We start from the raw sequence: 20,836 nt of genomic DNA, 5'->3' as shown, positions 1-20,836 counted from the left end.
GTTCATATATAAGAGTATCTGTGTATTATTTGGATACTAATTGTTTCAAATAAGTCAATGGTACGAGGGGCGCCTGAAAACTTTGAGGCCCACCCATGAAATCTTTTTTGCATGGTCTTGTTCTGCAATGCAATATGTTATTTAGTTAGTTGAATGGTCTCATGAGCAATCTGAATTTATTTAGATTTTTTCTGTTTCCGTTACAGCATTTTAAAGTTGGGTCGCAAGGCTGAAATATGGAAATGGAAATGGCTGTTGCAATGGCTGCAATTCCACCTTCCACCAAGGTGCTTTTTCATCTGTGGGAATAGGTGATAGTCCGAGGGAGCCAAATCAGGGGAATAGGGTGGGTGCTGAAGCAGTTGGAAACCACAGGAGTGAATTGCAGCAGCCGATGTGTGAACTTTGCCAACTTCTCCATTTCCATATTTCAGCCTTGCAACCCAACTTTAAAATGCTGTAACGGAAACAAAAAAATGAAAATAAATCCAGATTGCTCATGAGACCATTCAACTAACTAAATAACATATTGCATTGCAAAACAAGACCATGCAAAAAAGATTTCATGGGTGGGCCTCGAAGTTTTCAGGCGCCCCTCGTAATTGTGAACATTTTTAATCATTTACTGCTCTAAAAAGTGTTTCCCTTTCTTTTTTAACACTTTAATATAACTTGTATTTCTTCTTTTACATTGTCAACTAAATAAAGAAAAGGACTACGGTTTTGTGTGCGTTTTCTAACATGTGAAGAGATGTTTTCCGATTAAAACATTTCCCTCAATTTGAACACGAAAATGTTTTTTCACCTGTGTGAATTCTACAATGTCTATAAAGATCTGATTTATAGCAAAAACATTTCCCACACTCGTAACATGAAAATGGCTTATCCCCTGTGTGAATTCTACGATGTCTATAAAGATCTGATTTATAGCAAAAACATTTCCCACACTCGGAACATGAAAATGGCCTTTCCCCTGTGTGAATTCTACGATGTCTATAAAGATCTGATTTAACGCAAAAATATTTCCCACACTCGGAACATGAAAATGGCTTATCCCCTGTGTGAGTTCTCTGATGTATTACAAGTCTTGATTTAGTATTGTAACCCTTCCCACATTCTGAACATGAAAATGGTTTCTGACCTGTATGAGTTATCTGATGTAGATCAAGACTTGATTTCTCTGTAAAACATTTTCCACAGCTTAAACATGAAAATGGCTTCTCCCCTGTGTGAATTCTCTGATGTTTAACAAGGTGGTGTTTCATTGAAAAACATTTCCCACATTCTGAACATGAATATGGCTTTTGCCCTGTGTGAATTCTCTGATGCCTAATTAAAAGTGATTTCTTTTTAAAAACTTTCCCACATTCAGAGCATGAAAATGCCTTGTTGCCTGTGTGACTTATCTGATGTCTAACAAGGCTTGTTTTATCTTTAAAACATTTCCCACAATCTGAGCATGAAAAAGGCTCATCTCCAGTGTGAATGCTCTGATGTTTAACAAGAAATGATTTCTCTCTAAAACGTCTTCCACATTCTGAACATGAAAAAAGCTTCTCTCCTGTGTGAATTCTCTGATGTCTAATAAGATGTGCTTTTTGGTTAAAACATTTCCCACACTCTGAGCAAGAAAATTGCTTATCCCCTCTATGAGTTCTCTGATGTTTAACAAGAGAAGATTTGGAATAATAACATTTCCCACATTCTGAACATAAAAAAGGCTTTTCCCCTGTGTGAATTCTCTGATGTGCAACAAGACATGATTTCTCTGTAAAACATTTTCCGCATTCTGAACAATAAAATGGCTTCTCCCCTGTGTGAGTTCTTTGATGTTTAACAAGATAGGATTTCTCACTATACTGTTTTCCACATTCTGAACATGAATATGGCTTCTCTACTGTGTGATTTCTCTGATGTGTAATAAGATGTGACTTCTCTGTAAAAGATTTTCCACATTCTGAACAATAAAATGGCTTCTCCCCTGTGTGATTTCTCTGATGTTTAACAAGAATGTATTTCTCACTATACTGTTTTCCACATTCTGGACATGAATATGGCTTCTCGCCTGTGTGAGTTTTCTGATGCGAAACAAGATTTCCTTTCCGATTAAAACATTTCCCACATTCTGAACATAAATATGGCTTCTTCCCTGTGTGAATTCTCTCATGTAAAATTAAAACTGATTGTTCTTTGAACATTTTTCCACACTTGGAGCAAAAAAATGGCTTCTCCCCTGTGTGAATTCTCTGATGAATTACAAGTTTGGATTTCAAACTATAATGTTTACCACAGTCTGAACATGAATAAGGCTTCTCCCCTGTGTGAATTCTTAGATGTATGACAAGACTTGCTTTCCGATTAAAACATTTCCCACATTCTGAACATGAATATGGCTTCTCTCCTGTGTGAATTCTCTGATGTTTAACAAGACATGATTTGTCTGTAAAACATTTCCTACATTCTGAACATGAATATGGCTTTTCCCCTGTGTGACTTCTCTGATGTATTACAAGTCCTGATTTAGAATTGAAACCTTTCCCACATTCTGAACATGAAAATCGTTTCTCCCCTATGTGAGCTATTTCATGTTCAACAGCGCTTATGTGACTTTTATTTTGCATATTTGTCTTTGATGAAGAAAAAAGGACTTGCTGAAAAAGATCAAATGACAGATTTGTTTTTAGAAGCTCTTGAGGAGTATCTGGTAGAATGACATGTTCATCATAAGTATTTGGTGTGATACCAAGAATATTCGCTGGAAAATCTGAAAACATGAGAAATCCCTCTGAGCTCGTGGTACAGTCATCTGCCAAGAATAAAAATGATATTTGTCAGTAACATTGCATTAGAATTATATTACTATTTATATTATAAACTTTATAGCATTTCCATGCAATCTGCAATACAATTCAATTATTGACAGCCTAAGACAATAAATTACAAAGAGAGATTAATAGTTTACAGTGTTAGGCCAACAAGTTATGTCATTTCAAATTGTCACTTCTCTATTTTAGACATCTTCTCAGTTCATGTTTGACGGTGTCGGTCATCAAATTGGTTTCAGGTACATGTTCAGGGGAGACTCATAAAAGTGATCTTTATTCAGTTTTATTAGGCGATTCCATCTCATACATTTTCTGACAGGTCCAAGTGTTCTAATACAGAGCAAAGCACATTCGAACAGATTGGTAATGTACACATAAGCCACAATATCAGGACAAGTGCACCACATCTTACCAATTCATTGATGAATTTGAAAGTCCACAATGTAAAAGATCAACTCTTATTGTGACTGACGACTATGTAGAAACCTGACTCAATCTGACCGTGTCACTGTCAGATGTAGCATCATCCTCCTGTGACTGAGACGAGTGATTTAGAAAAATCATAAAATGGCACTCCACAGGGAATGGATGAGGTGCCCTAGTAGGGTTCTAATCCATACCGGGAGTGGGAGTAAATATGGGAATCAAAATGAAATGTTGCAAAACAAGGTGAATTTATTTACAGTGAATCAGTCCGTAGATCAACAGCTCATAAATACAGGTGTGCTCAAAAGTTTACATACCCCGGTGAAACTTTTGCTTTCTAGGCCTTTTTTCAGAGAATATGAATGATAACACCAAACCTTTTTCTCCACTCATGGTTAGTGGTTGGGTGAAGCTATTTATTGTTAAACTTCTGTGTTTTCTGTTTTTAAATCATAATGACAACCCAAAACATCCAAATGACCCTATCAAAATTTCACACACCCTGGTGATTTTGTCCTTATAACATGCCCAAAAGTTGACACAAATGGGTTTGAATGGCTACTAAAGATAACATCCTCACCTGTGACCTGTTAGCTTATATGAACACACGCTGATTACAAGCAGTGTGGGTTTCGGGGATCCAGAAAGACTCTTGCATCTTTCATCCAGTCACTGACATTTCTGGATTGTGATTAATGGGCAAAGCGAAAGAATTGTCAACGGATCTACGGAAAACACGGGTATTCCTTACCTGGTAATGTGTTTATTCGTAACCCATGGCACCACGAGAGAGGGGATCCGACCTTCAAGGACAGGAAACCTTAAAGATGAAAAGGGCTGCTTCTCTCTCCACATCAGTTGTTTTCCAGAGCATGAGAGGAACTCCGCCAGTTAGTGTACACACAAAATAACTTACCAGACTATACATCTAAATTCCTACTATCCACGCTCACTAACAACTACGACTCACCGAAAAAAGTAGTGATTAAATAGGGAGGTGCCGTCATGGGTTATGAAAAAACACATTACCAACTAAGTAATAACCATGTTTTTCAGTCACCCATGACGGCACCATGAGAATTTCAGAGACTTGCAGCTTCTAGTGAGAGATTACAGCTTGCAGGAACCCTTCTCCCGAATGTGAGGTCAGAGGAAGCAGATAGATCCAACCTATAGTGTCTGGAGAAAGTAAAAGGAGAGGACCATGTGGCCACCTTACAAACCTGGTCGATGGAGGTATCTGCTCTTTCCACCCAGGACTGCCCAATGGCTCTCATGGAATGGGCCTTCAGACCTGCAGGAATAGCCCTACCTGCGCTGACACAGGCTAGCTCTATGGCTTCTCTCACCCACCTCGTTAAAGTCTGCTTAGATACTTTAAGACTCTTTCTAGACCCCTGAAAGGAGACAAATAGGGCCCTCTGCCTTTTCCAGGGTTCTGTTATTTCTAGTTAACATAGAAGGCACCTCCTAACATCCAAGGTATGCAAACTTTCCTCATTCTGGTTACTGGGACTAGGTCAAAAAGATGGCAACACTATCTCCTGAGCCCTGTGAAAAGTCGACACTACCTTGGGAAGATAGGATTTTCTTGCGCCTAGATCCAGCTCATCTTCCATGACCTGTGTATAAGGATGGTCTGCTGACAATGTTGCAAATCCCCTATTCTACGGGCCGAGGTGAGAGCTAAAAGTAGGGCTGTTTTTCATGAGACCACCATGTCCGAGGCCGAAGTTAATGGTTCAAATGGACTCTGCATTAATACTTTCAAGACCAAATTTAGGTCCCAAGCAGGGCTGGCGTTAGGGGCAGGCAGACCAGGCAGCTGCCTAGGGCCCCCGCTCCCCCAGGGGCCCAAGCTAGCGGCACATCACACCGCGGCTATGGGGCCCCAGTGAGGCAGGGGGCCCCCGTCGCTGCTATATACCATGGTGGGCTGTGCTGCTATATACCATGGTGGGCTGTGCTGCTATATACCATGGGGGTACATATTACATTATATTCTATGGGGGAGGCTGTGTTATATAATATGGGGGGCTACATTATATTCTATGGGGAGGTGGGCTGTATTATATTCTATTTGGGGCTACATTATATTCTATAGGGTGCTGTATTATATTTATTATATTCTATGGGGGTGATTGCATCATACTCTATAAGGAGGCTACATTATACTATATGAGGAGGCTACATTGTATTCTATGTGGGGCTGCATTATATTGTATGGGGTCTTCGTTATACTTTATGAGGGGGCTACATTATATTCTATGGGGGCTGCATTTTACTATATGAGGAGGGCTACATTATATTCTATGGAGGGGCTACATTATACTATATGAGGGGGGCTGCATTATATTCTATGGGGGGTTACATTATATTCTGTGGAGTGGTTGCATTATACTCTGGGGTGGATGCATTATAGTCTATGGGGTTAAATTATACTCTGTAGGGTGGCTGCATTATACTCTGTGGGGTGGCTGCATTATGTTCTATGGGGTGGCTGCATTATACTATATGTGGGCTGCATTATACTGTATCGAGGACTATGGGGAATACATTATATGAAGAGCTATGGGGTGCATTATACTATGGGAAGTGAATTGTACTACATGGATGACTATGGCGGTGCATTATATCATATGGAGCACTATGAGGAGTGTATTATACTATATGGAGGACTGAGCAGTGTATTTTAATATATGGAGGACTATGAGGAGTGTATTATACAATATAGAGGACTATGGGCCACATTATATGGAGGACTATTGGGTTTAAACTGTAGATGTGCTGCTGATAACATGATACTGTATGGTGATCCATTACTGATAGTTCTGTCCCCATCATTCTTCCTCAGATGGTGGATTGAGGCCAGGAAACAAGTGTTGAACGATTTCAATATTGTCGATCACACTCATTTAGCGACCTGAACTCAGCGCATGTAAATACAACCGAAAAATGCTTCTGTATGATGTGCAATATGTTAGCATTTGGGGCCCCATTTTAATCTTTGCCTAGGGCCCCACTTTTCCTAAAACCGGCCCTGATGGGAGGACTTGAGCAAAATTCCTATTCCTTGTGGTTGCAGTATGGGAAGGAGAGCTCCCGCTAGTGGCCATACATGAGTTCCTTCGGAAGGGGTTGTACCGGGGCCTAGCAGTTAGTACCCTTAAGGTACAGATTTCAGCCTTAGGGGCCTTATATAATTGTGACTTAGCAAATAATAGGTGGGTGGCCAGATTCATTAGGTCCTGTAGTAGGTCCAGCTCAGTTGCCTCACCTAGACCCCCTCCTTGGGACCAGGGCCGGTTTTAGGAAAAGTGGGGCCCTAGGCAAAGATTAAAATGGGGCCCCAAATGCTAACATATTGCACATCATACAGAAGCAGTATTCGGTTGTATTTACATGCGCTGAGTTCAGGTCGCTAAATGAGTGTGATCGACAATATTGAAATCGTTCAACACTTGTTTCCTGGCCTCAATCCACCATCTGAGGAAGAATGATAGGGACAGAACTATCAGTAATGGATCACCATACAGTATCATGTTATCAGCAGCACATCTACAGTTTAAACCCAATAGTCCTCCATATAATGTGGCCCATAGTCCTCTATATTGTATAATACACTCCTCATAGTCCTCCATATATTAAAATACACTGCTCAGTCCTCCATATAGTATAATACACTCCTCATAGTGCTCCATATGGTATAATGCACCGCCATAGTCATCCATGTAGTACAATTCACTTCCCATAGTATAATGCACCCCATAGCTCTTCATATAATGTATTCCCCATAGTCCTTGATACAGTATAATGCAGCCCACATATAGTATAATGCAGCCACCCCATAGAACATAATGCAGCCACCCCACAGAGTATAATGCAGCCACCCTACAGAGTATAATTTAACCCCCCATAGACTATAATGCATCCACCCAAGAGTATAATGCAACCACTCCACAGAATATAATGTAACCCCCCATAGAATATAATGCAGCCCCCCCTCATATAGTATAATGTAGCCCCTCCATAGAATATAATGTAGCCCTCCTCATATAGTAAAATGCAGCCCCCATAGAATATAATGTAGCCCCCTCATAAAGTATAACGAAGACCCCATACAATATAATGCAGCCCCACATAGAATACAATGTAGCCTCCTCATATAGTATAATGTAGCCTCCTTATAGAGTATGATGCAATCACCCCCATAGAATATAATAAATATAATACAGCACCCTATAGAATATAATGTAGCCCCAAATAGAATATAATACAGCCCACCTCCCCATAGAATATAATGTAGCCCCCCATATTATATAACACAGCCTCCCCCATAGAATATAATGTAAAATGTACCCCCATGGTATATAGCAGCACATCCCACCATGGTATATAGCAGCACAGCCCAACATGGTATATAGCAGCGGCGGGGGCCCCCTGCCTCACTGGGGCCCCATAGCCGTGGTGTGATGTGCCGCTAGCTTGGGCCCCTGGGGGAGCGGGGGCCCTATGCAGCTGCCTGGTCTGCCTGCCCCTAACGCCGGCCCTGCCTCCCATATATTCTGGTGGTTACTGGTTTTCTGCTACTAAGCAGGGTGGACACTAACTGAGCAGAAAACCCCCTTTTCGCTAACAGTGACCTTTCAAATTCCAGGCTGTTAAATGCAGCCTGGACATCTGAGGGTGGAGAAAAGGTCCCTGGGATAGTAGAACCCGGTTTTCTGGAAGAACCCATGGGTCTGTTATCGACACTGTCCTCAGCCAATAGAACCAAGGCCTCTTTGGCCAAAACGGAGCTATCAAGATCACCGTGGCGCTGTCCTCCCTGATTTTTCTCAAAACTGAAGGGATCAGGCATTTTAGGGGAAAGGCGTAGAGAAGACCTGGTGTCCATTTCATCTGAAACGCGTCTACTCTGTGAGGCTTGTCTGCCGAATTTAGAGAACAGAACTTTCGGACTTTCCTGTGGCTTCTTGAAGCAAAGAGATCTGGGGACGACCCCACATGGCCACAAGCTGCTGGAACACTAATTCCTTCAGGGACCACTCCCCTTGTTTTAGCCAATTGCGGCTTAGAAAGTCTGCCCTTAAGTTTTCTGCTCCTTTGATATGCAGGGCAGACAATGAGAGGAGGTGCATTTTTGCCAGAAGAGATATCCTTCCTGCTATTGACATTAGGGAACAGGACCGAGTGCCTAATTGATGATTTACACGCAACTGTGGTTCGATTGCCGGACATTACTCTTACATGATGACCCTGCAGATGGGGTAACAAACCCTTCAATGTTTTTTCTACTGCCAGGAGCTCCCAACTGTTTGATGAGAGCAATCTCTCTTCCTCTGATCAGGCGCCCTGTAGCCAGATTTCATCTAGGTGGGCTCCCCACATCCAGGGACTGGCGTCTGTTGCTACTATCCTTGATATTACTATTGTCCAGGGTTCTCCTCTGGGAGCTAGATCGATGTGCAACCACCATCTGAGGGACTGGATGACCGTCTGCAGGAGCCTTAACTTTTTTTCCAAGACCTGTTCGATTTCTAGCACCCACCATTGAAGCTCTCGTGTATGGAACTGGGCCCATTTTACTGCTGGTATGCAGGTGGTTAGGGACCCCAACAGCGTCATTGCCTTCCTGAGGGTCATTTTCGGATTTGACACTGATGCTCGAATCAGATCTCTGATCTATCCTTCCTTGTCGTCTGGAAGGCGGCACTCCTGGGTTACCGAATCCAGTATTAACCCTAAAAAAACCTGCATTATCTGTGGCTGCAATCTGGATTTCTCCAGGTTTAGAGGCCACCCCAGAGTCTCTAAAGTGTCTCTGACAATTCTGACCTGTTCCTGGCAATGTAAGTGAGAATTTCCCACGATTAGGAAATTGTCTAAATAAGGAACTACTAACACGTCCTTTTCTCTGAGATGGGCAGTCACTTCTGATATTAACTTTGTAAAAATCCAGTTTGCTAAACCAAACGGGAGAGCCATGTACTTACTGAAAGTGCCTTATTTGTGACTGTATCTGCACCGCTACTCTGAGGAATTTCCGATATTGCTCGCGGATAGGAACATGATAGTGTGCGTCCTTGAGGTCCAGGACCACCATGTCACAATGTGGAAAGTCTTAGTTACTCACCGGTTAACGGTATTTTTTGGAGTCCATGACAGCACCACCTGAGAGAGGGATCCACCCTTCCTAGGAACAGGAAAACCTACAGATACAAAAGGGCGGCACCTTTCCCACGCATCAGTTGGATTACAGAGCATAAAAGAGGACCTCCAAGGTTAATGCATGATTATATGTACAACAATATTAATACTTAAATTTTTATCACCCGTGGATATGTACAAAGGGAAGACGTGCACACCCAATTTGACTAAGGGAAGGGAATCTATGGGTGCTGTCATGGACTCCGAAAAATACAGTTAACCGGTGAGTAACTAAGACTTTATTCGGTCGTCCATGACAGCACCACCTGAGAGAATTACAGAGAGTAATCACTACTTTAGGGGGGGACTACAGCCTGCAGAACCCTGATACCGAAGGAGAGGTCTGCAGAAGCACCCAAGTCTAGCCTATAATGACTATAAAAAGTGCTCGGAGAGGACCAAGTGGCCGCCTTACAAATCTGGTCGATGGAGACTTCCGATCTCTCGGCCCACGAGGTCGCCACGGCTCTGGTGGAATGCGCCTTCAATTTCTCCGGAGCTACTCTACCTTTTGAGGTATAAGCTAACGAGATTGCTTCTCTAATCCATCTGGCTAGTGTACTTTTGGACACCCTAAGACCTTTCCTAGGGCCTTGGTAGGAGACAAAGAGGGCATTGTCCTTCTTCCAGGGATCGGTAGCCGCTAGATACTCTAAGAGGCATCTCCTAACATCTAAAGTGTGTAGCTTCTCCTCTTTCTCATTAGTTGGTTTAGGGAGGAAGGATGGGAGGACTATTTCCTGCGACCTATGAAAGCTGGAGGCTACTTTTGGTAGATACGCTGGGTCAGGTCTAAGTATTACCCTATCCTCTTTTACCTGAAGAAAAGGTGGGCGCCTAGACAATGCCTGAATGTAGCTTACCCTACGGGCTGACGTTATGGCCATCAGGAAAGCTATCTTGAGGGACAGGCTCCTAATAGAGGCTGACGAGATGGGTTCAAATGGCGCTTCTGTCATAGCTGTGAGGACTAGGTTCAAATCCCATGGCGTGAGTCTATTCTTTACTATTGGTCTGGACCTACTCGCTGCTTTGATAAACCTATTGACCCAGTAATTAGCCGCGATGTTGCAGCTAAAGAGGGCCCCTAAGGCGGATACCTGTACTTTAAGGGTACTGGTGGAGAGACCCAGGTCCAGCCCTTTTTGTAAAAATTCCAAGATCTGGCCTATAGGGACGGAATCATCAGTATTTATATTTGAGCTTTGGAGGAATCTTTTCCAAATTCTGACGTAAATCTTAGTTGTCACCACTTTCCTACTTTTTAGTAGAGTGTCAATTAGGTCTGGGGAGAAGCCTTTACTTTTTAGCAGTGACCGCTCAAATTCCACGCCGTGAGATGTAGGCCAGCCACCTGAGGGTGGAAGACCGGGCCCTGGGACAGAAGGTCCGGGATGTCCGGGAGAACCCAAGGATCGTCTACCGACATGATCCTGAGGTTCGAGAACCATGCTCTTCTGGGCCAGAACGGGGCGATGACTATGACCCTTGCCCTGTCCTTCCTGATCTTCCTCAACACCAGAGGAAGTAGAGATAGGGGAGGAAAGGCGTAGGCTAGCCTGAAGTCCCATTTTATCAGTAGCGCATCTACTGCCAGAGGAGTCTCCCTGGGATTTAGGGAGCAAAACTGTCTCGTTTTTGAGTTCTCCTTGGTGGCGAATAGATCCACCTCTGGTTGACCCCATCTCTGCACGATCTGAACGAAAATGGAGGTGTTTAAGGCCCACTCTCCTTGTTTTAACAGATTGCGGCTTAGGAAATCTGCCACGACGTTCTCTTTTCCTCTTATGTGAAGAGCCGTGAGGGATAAAAAATGCCGCTCTGCTAGCTGGAACAACTGTCCTGCCACATTCATCAGAGTTTTGGATCGAGTTCCGCCTTGGTGGTTGATATAGGCCACGACCACTCGATTGTCCGAGAGAACTCGTACGTGATGGCCCTGTAGATACATAAGGAGCTCTTTAGCTGCGTGTACTACCGCTGACAATTCTTTCAAATTAGAAGACATTTGTATCTGATCCCGTTCCCATAGGCCCTGGACCAGAATTTCCTCCATATGCGCCCCCCAACCGGAAGGACTTGCATCCGTGGTGACCACGCGGGTAATGTTATACTCCCAAGGGACCCCTCTAGACAAGTTATTTCTTTCTAGCCACCACTCCAGGGACCCTATTGTGTTTCTGGATAAGGTCAGTCGACCTTCTAAGTTACCCCCAAGAATCCTCTGATACCATAAAACTTCGCCCTGTAGAGTTCTCGTATGAACTTGGGCCCACTGGACCGCGGGAATGCAGGACGAGAGGGAACCCAACAGGGACATGGCTTTCCTGAGGGACATGGAGGGGTTGTTGGAAGCGTTCAGGACCCGGCCATGCAGGTGCAGCAGTTTCTCTGGGGGCAGACGGCATTCCTGCTTTTTAGAATCTAGGGTTAGGCCTAAAAATTGTTGAATTTTTAATGGCTGTAAACGGGAGTTTTTGATATTAAGTAGCCATCCCAACCGCTCTAGAGCCGCCGTTGTTTCCTGTAATTGTTCTAAACACTGCTCGACTGAACTGCCTATTATAAGGAGGTCATCTAGATAGGGAACGACTAGAATGTTTAGCTCGCGCAGATGGGCCATCACCTCTGCCATCACTTTGGTGAATACTCGGGGCGCAACTGCCACCCCGAAGGGTAAGGCCGCGTACTGGAAGTGCTGGATTGACCCCTCCAACTGAACCGCCAGTCTAAGGAAAGGTTGGTGTGCTAGACATATGGGTATATGGTAGTAAGCGTCTTTCAGATCTAGGACCACCATGAAGCAGTTTTGAAACAGTATTTTTATTGCGGTGTTAATGGTTTCCATTTTAAACGGACGTACGACCAGGAATTTATTGAGGGCTTTGAGGTTAAATATAGCCCTAAATGAGTCGTCCGGTTTACGGACCAAGAACAGGGGGGAATAGAAGCCTTTCCCCTTCTCTTCCTCTGGAACTCTCGTCAGGACTTTTTTGTCCAGTAGCTCGAGGACCTCGGTCTCCAGGGCAGCTTGTTCTAGCGGGGAAGATTTGAGCGGAGTTACCCTGAACCGATCTTGGGGAACGCAGGAGAACTCTAGGTGCAGTCCTGTAGCTATCACCCCCAGTATCCAGCTGCTATTTGAGATTCTGGCCCAGGCCGGGTAGAAGGCAGATAATCTTCCTCCTACCGGAGCCACTAGTCATTGGGGCGGCTTCTTATTATCCCGTGATGGACCTTCTTGGCGCCCCCCTCCTCCGAACATGAAGCTCGTACCTCTGGTTTTCTTGTTGTCCCATCTGTTCTAATCTCTGGCCTGCCTCCTGCGGGAATACCCTTTCCTAGAAAAGGGACGTCTCCAGGATGTATTCGGCAGACTCGGAAATTTCTTTTTCTCATCCCCGGCTTTCTCTAACAGTTCGTCTAGGACGGGGCCGAACAAGTATTCACCCTCACAGGGGATAGAACAGAGACGGGACCTGGCTTGGATATCTCCCGACCAGCATTTTAACCAGAGGGCTCTTCGGGCCGAATTAGACAAACTTGCAGACCTGGCCACCATTCTTACTGAGTCTGCCGAGGCATCTGCCAAAAAGGCAGCAGCATTCTGGATAATTGGAAGAGACTTACGGATGGAAGCTCGCGAGGTTCCATCCTTTAGCTGGGAGTCCAATTGATCCAGCCAAACCATCATGGATCTGGCTACGCACGTGGCTGCTATTGCTGGCCTTAGGGCACCTGCTGACATCTCCCATGTGCCCTTTAAAAAGGAATCTGCCTTTTTATCTAGGGGGTCTTTAAGGGAGGCCATATCGTCGAAGGGTATAGATGACTTTTTGGAGGCCTTAGCTACCGCTGCATCCAGCTTGGGGGCCTTATCCCATCGACTTACTATTGGGTCCTCAAAGGGGTATCTTCGCTTGAAAGCAGGCGGCATAGAACCCCTTTTTTCCGTTTTTTTCCACTCCCTGTCTATCAGGCTCTGGACTCTTTCGTTTAATGGAAAAGTCCTTTGCTTTCTGGGGTCTAGACCCCCGAACATAATGTCCTGAGCAGACAGTTCTGTCTTTTTTTCTTCTACCCCCATGGTTGACCTTATGGTTTTAATTAATTTATCCATTTGGTCCAAGGGAAAACAGAACCGGCTGGAATCCTCTTCGGAAGAAGAAGAGGAGGCCGAGGACTCTGAGGAGATATCTTCCCTCCTAGGGCCGACTGAAGATTCTGAGCCTGAAACACTAGCCCGTCTTCTTTTAGCAGAATCTTCTTTTGATAGGGCTTTTATTTCAGTCCTGATTAATTGCCTCAGGTCTGTAGCGAAGCTTGGAGCTTCTTCCGCTACCTGCATAAATAGGGAAGAGTGTAAGAGTCTGATACTCCACTCACGTTCTACTCCTCATCTCCGTCCCTACCGTCTGTCTCACGCAAGACTGACACAATCTTTTAGGGTGGCCATCTGGTAAGGGGCAACTACAGAGGGCACATTCCTTGTGCTTCTGCTTCCCTGTGGCCTTCTTCCCCTGAGAATCAAAAAACATAAGGGGACACTGCATCAGGGTACATTCTCGCAGATCTCTTACCCTTGCAGATGAGGACAGGTACCGGATCATGGGGGGCTGCAGGAGGATCCTTTGGCCTAGAGGAACTACTGTGGCTCTGTCCACTCGAACGTCCCTCCTTCCGCCTCTTAGGCTGGTCACTGGGGTGCTTTGCCACGGGCTGCACCTCTTGTGGGTCCAAGGGGGCTTCTGTTGTGTCCATCGCTGGGCCTCCAGAAGCACCTCAGCAGCAATGCCTTCTGTCTTAAGAAGGCTTCCCCTCCGGATCAGCAGGGACTCCGTCCGGTGTTCGGGCCCCCCATTGGACCGCTCCTCGCGATCCTCCCCCTCCCCTTCAGGCCCGGCCCCCTCAGGCGGCGGGCGCGCATCGGCGCGTGTCCACAACAACCGGAAGTCGACCGGCATCCGACTTCCGGTTTCGGCGCTAGGCCCCGCCCCCTCCACCGCGTCACTTCCGCCGCGCGACAGAGGCCGCGGGAACGCGCGGCAAGGGGCTAGCACTGCGCCGCCGGCTCGGAACCGCCGCTCCCTTTGTGGACCCGCCCGAACGGACCGCACCCCCGGGGGAAGGAGACACAGGGGGACACCGCTTACCTCACCGGCCCCATGGAGAAGGCGCCCACCGGACCCTGTCTCTGCCTGCTCTTACCACTGCAGTGGAAATCCTACCCGGACCCACCGTGGCGCATCCAGGGCCCCCAGCGAGACCGAGGTAGGAGAACCCCCCGCTACATGAGTCGGTCCGCTGGCCTGGGAATTCAGTTATCCATGACGGACGATCTGTAGGGAGTTCTGTCCTTGGTAGGAACAGGAAACCAACTGATGCGTGGGAGAGGTGCCGCCCTTTTGTATCTGTAGGTTTTCCTGTTCCTAGGAAGGGCGGATCCCTCTCTCAGGTGGTGCTGTCATGGACGACCGAATAAAAAGGACCTTTACCGCCATCCTCACCGATTCCATCTTGAATGATGGTATAAAACAGAAATCTGTTCAGGGCTTTTAGATTTATATTAGTCCTCCAGGATGCATCTGTTTTTTTTATCAGAAATAGTGGGGAATAGAACCTCTTCCCTCTTTCCCCTAAGGGAATCTCTTCCAGTAAATTTTTTTCTGTAGTGAAAGAATCTCGGTCTCCAAGGCCTGTTGCTTTTGTTGAGAAGGATCTTAGTTTTAAGCCTGATTTTATAATTGTGAGGATTCAGACACTGGAGGAAATCCTTTCCCAGGCCGGAAGGAAGCTTAAGAGTTTCCCTCCTACCTGGGAAGACAAGTCATTGGGAGGTCTTCATCTCGGGTGGGTCTTCCAAAGAAGAACCCTTTTTCCTTCCTGGACTGTCTATCTGACTTGTCCCGATGCCTGTATGACTGCCTGCTGGATCTGCGTTCCCTCCGAAAGGACCGCCGAAATGAAGAAAAGGGGGGCCTAGGAAACCCTTTCTTCTTATCCCCAGCTTTTTCAAGGAAGTCATCTAGGGCCGGCCAAAATAGGAAGTTTCCTTTGCAGGGAAGGTTGCAGAGATTAACCTATCCTGCATGTCTCCTGGCCAACATTTCAGCCACACTGCTCGACGACCTGCATTTGTCAAGGCTGCTGACATGGCTGATAATTTCGCTGAGTCCACTGACAAGAATGCTACTGCGGCTTTTATGGTGGGAACAGCCGCAAAGATGGTGTCTCTCGGAACCCGTTGCTCCTGCTGGTCTTCCAGATTGTCCAACCAGACCTTTAGGAATCTAGCAGTACATGTGGCGGCAATGGCAGGTCTTAATGCTCCCGCCAAAGACTCCAATGCTGCATTTAGAAAACGTTTCCCGTCAAATGGTTCCTTCAATGAACCTAGATCTTCAAATGGGAGGGAAGATCTTTTTGAGAACTTGGAAATGGCAACGTCTAACTTTGGGGCCTTGTCCCAGGAGGAACATGCTTCCTCGTCAAACAGATATTTTCTCTGAATGTTCATGACCCCCTGTGACTTTTTGTCTGTTTTTTCCAATTTCCTCTTTATGAGGTCCTGAATTTGCTCATTAATAGGGAAGACTCAACGTCTTTTCCTCCCTAGGCCTCCGAACATCAGATCTTGAGCAGATCTTTCAGGTCTTTCTTCCACTATGCCCATCGTGGAACGCACAGCCTTAAACTGTCCGTATCCTCTACTGGAAAGCAGACACTCTGGTCCGAACTACTGCCTGATGATCCTGTCTGATCTGAGTCCCCCAAGTCTGATCCTGAATGGTCCTCTGGTGCTAAAAAGGATGGGCTTGCCACTTCATTCCCCATACTAGCAATATCCCCCAGAGCACTAACCGTCCTTTGATCCTCGGACTGAATGAGTGATCTTAAATTAGATGAGATCCCTGGGATTCTTCTAAAATTGTGCGATCTATACAGTCCTGACATAACTTCTTTGTCCAGGACTTCTCAAACTGGTGGCCACAGAGGGGACACTCCTTGTTCTTTAATTTAGTTTTATACTTCTTCGTAACTCCCTGATCTGGAGGCTGGATGATGTCGGTAAAGTCTCCTCCAGAGACTATTGACCCCTCCTTCCAAATAGCATGATGGTCCACCCATGAGTTGCCTGAGTGACCTCCATTGCTGCTGTGGCGTGGATGCTGTGACCCGTTTCCTCCTGTCATGAGGACGCTTGTGGTCTCCTTTCTGGGGCAACTCCTGCTGGCGCTCTGTTGTGTGAGCTTCCATGTTACCACCTCTGGCCGCCCTCCGATCCCCAAAACGTGTGGTGTTACCCCGCTGGCGGGGAGGGGAAAGCGCTTGTATAAAGGAGGCCCCACCGAGGCCACAGGAAGCCACCATGCACCCAGGCCATAGCCGGGCATCACGCAGGGCAAAGTCCAGCTTCCTTATCCATCTGCGTTGGCCTCTGACTGCACAGGGAGGGCAGGCAACCTGACCTCCGTGGTGCTACCGATACCTGGGAGACAGCCGCAGCAGTCCAACTTCCGAACCCCAGCTGTCCCCCGGTCCAAGCATCCTCTTCCTTTTTCCAGGCACTGATGTGCTGCTGGATAGCTCAGGGAGGGCTAACGGTGCTGACGGCACCGAGCAGCAGCAGACCCAACGTGCCAAATCCCGGCCATTTCAGGCATCCACTTCTTTCTTCCCGATTTCATCTTGAGGATCTCCCATCAAGGACAGGAAACCAACTGATGCAGAGAAAGGAGCCTCCCTTGGGTGATGGGTGACAGAAAAAATGTAGTTGAACTGTATAAAACAAGAAATGGATACGAAAAGATATCCAAGGAATTGATAATGCCAGTCAGCAAGCGTTCAAATTGTGATTAACAAATTGAAAATCAGGGGCTCTGTAAAAACAAAACCAGTCAGGTAGACTAACAAAAATTTTGTCCACAACTGCCAGGAAAATGCAGTTGTTTGTGCTCCTTTTACCGTCTGTCTAATTTGTATTCCCCGATACATTCAACAGACTGGTGCTACTTAGGAGCTTAGTAAGGAATGAGACTCAGGCATCCCGACCTTTGTAATCTGGGGACATGGATAGCTAAGGACCTCTAGCCTGAGGGTCAGTATAGAAACACATTAGCTATCCCACAATCACACCATGACAGTTATTTCCCCTTCTCAAAAATTACAAAAGAAGACATGCTGGGTAGGTAGGTACATGTCCAAAACGCCAGCAACTGCAAAATAATTCTGTGTTGGTGTCACATGTAGGGTTATCAAAAAACACTAGCATACAGGTGTACCAAAACAGCCATGCACAGCTAAATGTCTGTATTTTAAAATAATTTGCTATTTTTTTAACAAAATTTTCTTTCCGTCCCAAAAATGACATAAACAATGCTAGGTACATACATGATTGCAAATTGAGCAGTATTGGTATAGCATATATGTATGTGAAATTTGACTAGCAAAACAGGTGACAATTAAAAAAAAAAATTGTGATGCACACCACTTAGAGAGGTAGATGGTCACAGTGACCTTTATATGCATTGCTTTTGGTTAATTTAACAATTTTTTTAAATGCAATTATAGACCCTCCTCTCTCCCTTCCCAAAAATGAATTCACAAGAAATAAAAAATTCAGTACAGTCGGTCACTTGAGACAAACATTTTCTCTGACTGACACAAAGTTCAGATTTCATTTTCTTTGACAAATATTGTATTGGCTTGCTGCTTTCTAGTGCATGAAGAATTTACAAAAAAATTGGGTAATTCAAATGAATAAGACAGCAACTAAAAGAGGTCTCAAATCCTCCAAAAATACAAAAGACAGCAGAAAAAAAGGCAGCAATGTATTTACCTACCTAGGCCTCCAGCCAAATGCACTTCAGGGTGCAGCAGGCCCAAGTGGTTAAGATGGCAGTAACACAGGTGCAAAAATACTGATGAGACATAAACTCAATACCTACCAATCCATGGAGGGGGAGGCTGCTTAGTATGTGATTGCACAATGAGGACTTGTATGTAGCACTGTTCACACAGTGGAGATGCACAGCATCCAGGTTAACAGCCTATTAGTGACGCCCTTCCATTAGATCAGGCGGGCTGCCCAGCGCTATCAAGATGCATCCCATGTGAACAGGCACCACAGTTTACAAGACAATGGGCCTAGCTGCACCCTGATATTAAAGTGCAAAAAAAAACAAAACACATCAAATATGTGAGGTATTAGTCGATATTTAGGCCAAAGTATACAAGCTCGCAATCCAACGTCAAGGATCCCCACACTTGTGAGTCCCTAACACTAATCCATATCTATAGACAGCAACTAAAAAATCCTCATCAGTATTTTTGCACCTGTGTTACCGTCATCTTAACCACATGGGCCTGCTGCACCCTGAAGTGCATTTGGCTGGAGGCCTAGGCAGGTAAATACATTGCTGCCTTTTTTTCTGCTGTCTTTTGTAATTCAAATGAAGCAAGAAAAGATGCCAGCCCATCAACATTATGTCCCAAGTCAATCTCATTGGCTTCGCATTTGCTCCTGGCACCACTCTTCTGTCTCTTTCCACCTATCAAATTAAATCTCTCTTCTATTCACATAATACTACATTCATTTGGTTTGCTTTAGTGATTTCTCTTCCTATCATTATTATCAAGCTGTGAGCTCTGATATCCTCTCACCATCCAGAACCACTTCAAAGTGGGTACACCATTCCCTGCCTCAGCTTTTATGAAGGCTCTGATATTCTCTCCTGATTTGCTGCACTACACCATGTAATGCGATAGCTGCAAGGCACACGTAAAAATGCAGAATGACCTTCCCCCTGAGCTATTGTGTCCGTCTTCATTTGCCTCATTGCAGTGAATGGACACGTTAGAGGCACATTTGTATACCTTTATTGTGAATAAAAATAAACCCCAGAGTGCTCAGCGCAGAGCATTCAGAATGCAAATATAGCTTTAGGCCTCAGTCAGACGTCATTTTTTTCGGGTCACTCTTGAATAACTTTGTGCTGAACCCATTGTTGGTTTGTGTGTTAGTTTATGCAATCTGTGTATCAATTTTTTTTCTCACATGGAAAATTTAATCTAGACGTTTTTCAAAGCTTCTGATATCAATATCAAAAGAATGCACAGCACTCAGATGACACAAAGATCTCAGATGAAGATTCAGTAGGAACATTGGGGTCCTTCCGGATTCTGGTCCATTTTTAGAATGGAAAACAAAGTTGCGCAGGATGTGCTTATTTTATAGTTATACAAACCGACAGGATTAAAAACAAAATCAACCATTTTTAGTCACAGCATTTATCGATCACCATAAATAATTTGTTTGCTGAAATATACAGGATGTTATGATTACACAAAGTATGTCATATTTCTTATAACTGTTTTGCGTCTTCATTTTATCTTATAAAGTACTGACATATAGAGATATCTGTATAGGCCATTATATTATAACATGTAAAGAAGAATGTTATTGAGGTTTTTAGGCTGAGAAAATCCCTAGCATATATTATATTTTTATAATATATTTTTTAAGCACTTAGGGGGGACAATTTAGCAAAGTGTTTATGCCACTGCAGTGGCATACCTTACACCAGTCAGAAATGTTGCTTCAGTTTGTCCCTAACTTGAGTAAGATTTCTGGCAAAGCGCACAGAGGTGAAAGCCACTGAGAGGATGTGCCAAATTCACTAAGCGTCCGGCGAGTCCTAATAAATTCAGCATATCTTACCCCACTGCACCACCCCCAAAAAAACGGAACATCTAGTTATGGTTATTCTTTTTTTAAACACAAATTTTATTTCAAATTTTCAATTTTTCATAGACATTGCTTCATTTCACATGACGTCATTTTTCCAATAAACAGACAATAACTCAGCCTATCATCCTCCCTTCCTACCCTCCCTTAAACAAACCCTCTTCCTCTTACATTTTCAATGGTCTCCCCTAGCAACTTCGCACACATGTTATGTCTAGACCACTTGTAAAACACAGATTGCAAGCATCACCTCTGTAAAATATCACCACACATTTATCCTTTTTAACTCCTGCCCCTACCAGGACCTTACACCTCGCCTTCATTAGCCAACTTCAGATTCCCCAAATTGTTTTGGATGTCTTCCAGTAGGTACCATTCAGTATATTTAAAGGGCCTTACTATTCTCCTTATTTCCTCTTCATCACATTGTCTTACTATGAAAAGCCTCAATTTTTTAAAGAATTTACCCGTCAGACCCTCCTTGTTCCTTTCCGCCTCCAGCTGTTCGATTCTGAGTAAAGATTTAATCTGTCCCATCACCTCTTCCATCGACGGCACACTTCCCTCAAGCCATTTGGACAGTAGAGCCCTCTTACCTATCATAGCCACCCCATGAAACAATTTTGGT

The 20,836-nt window shown here is 44.8% G+C and overlaps 1 protein-coding gene across 1 annotated transcript in view; it reads right to left on the bottom strand.

Annotated features, from left to right (window-relative positions):
* Positions 1–207: 207 nt before the first annotated feature.
* The window catches only part of LOC141050946 (uncharacterized), a 277,364-nt gene continuing 256,735 nt past the window's right edge, over positions 208–20,836 (bottom strand). Inside the window, exon 10 of the mRNA XM_073547666.1 lies at positions 208–2,806. Coding sequence (XP_073403767.1) covers positions 777–2,806 — 2,030 coding nt within the window. The 3' untranslated portion in view covers positions 208–776. The remainder of the gene's footprint in view (positions 2,807–20,836) is intronic.

This window comes from Dendrobates tinctorius, unplaced genomic scaffold (genome assembly GCF_039654945.1).
Source record: "Dendrobates tinctorius isolate UK_male_01 unplaced genomic scaffold, ASM3965494v1 ptg000155l, whole genome shotgun sequence".
Lineage (NCBI taxonomy): Eukaryota > Metazoa > Chordata > Amphibia > Anura > Dendrobatidae > Dendrobates > Dendrobates tinctorius.
This window is presented reverse-complemented; position numbering and strand designations above follow the sequence as displayed.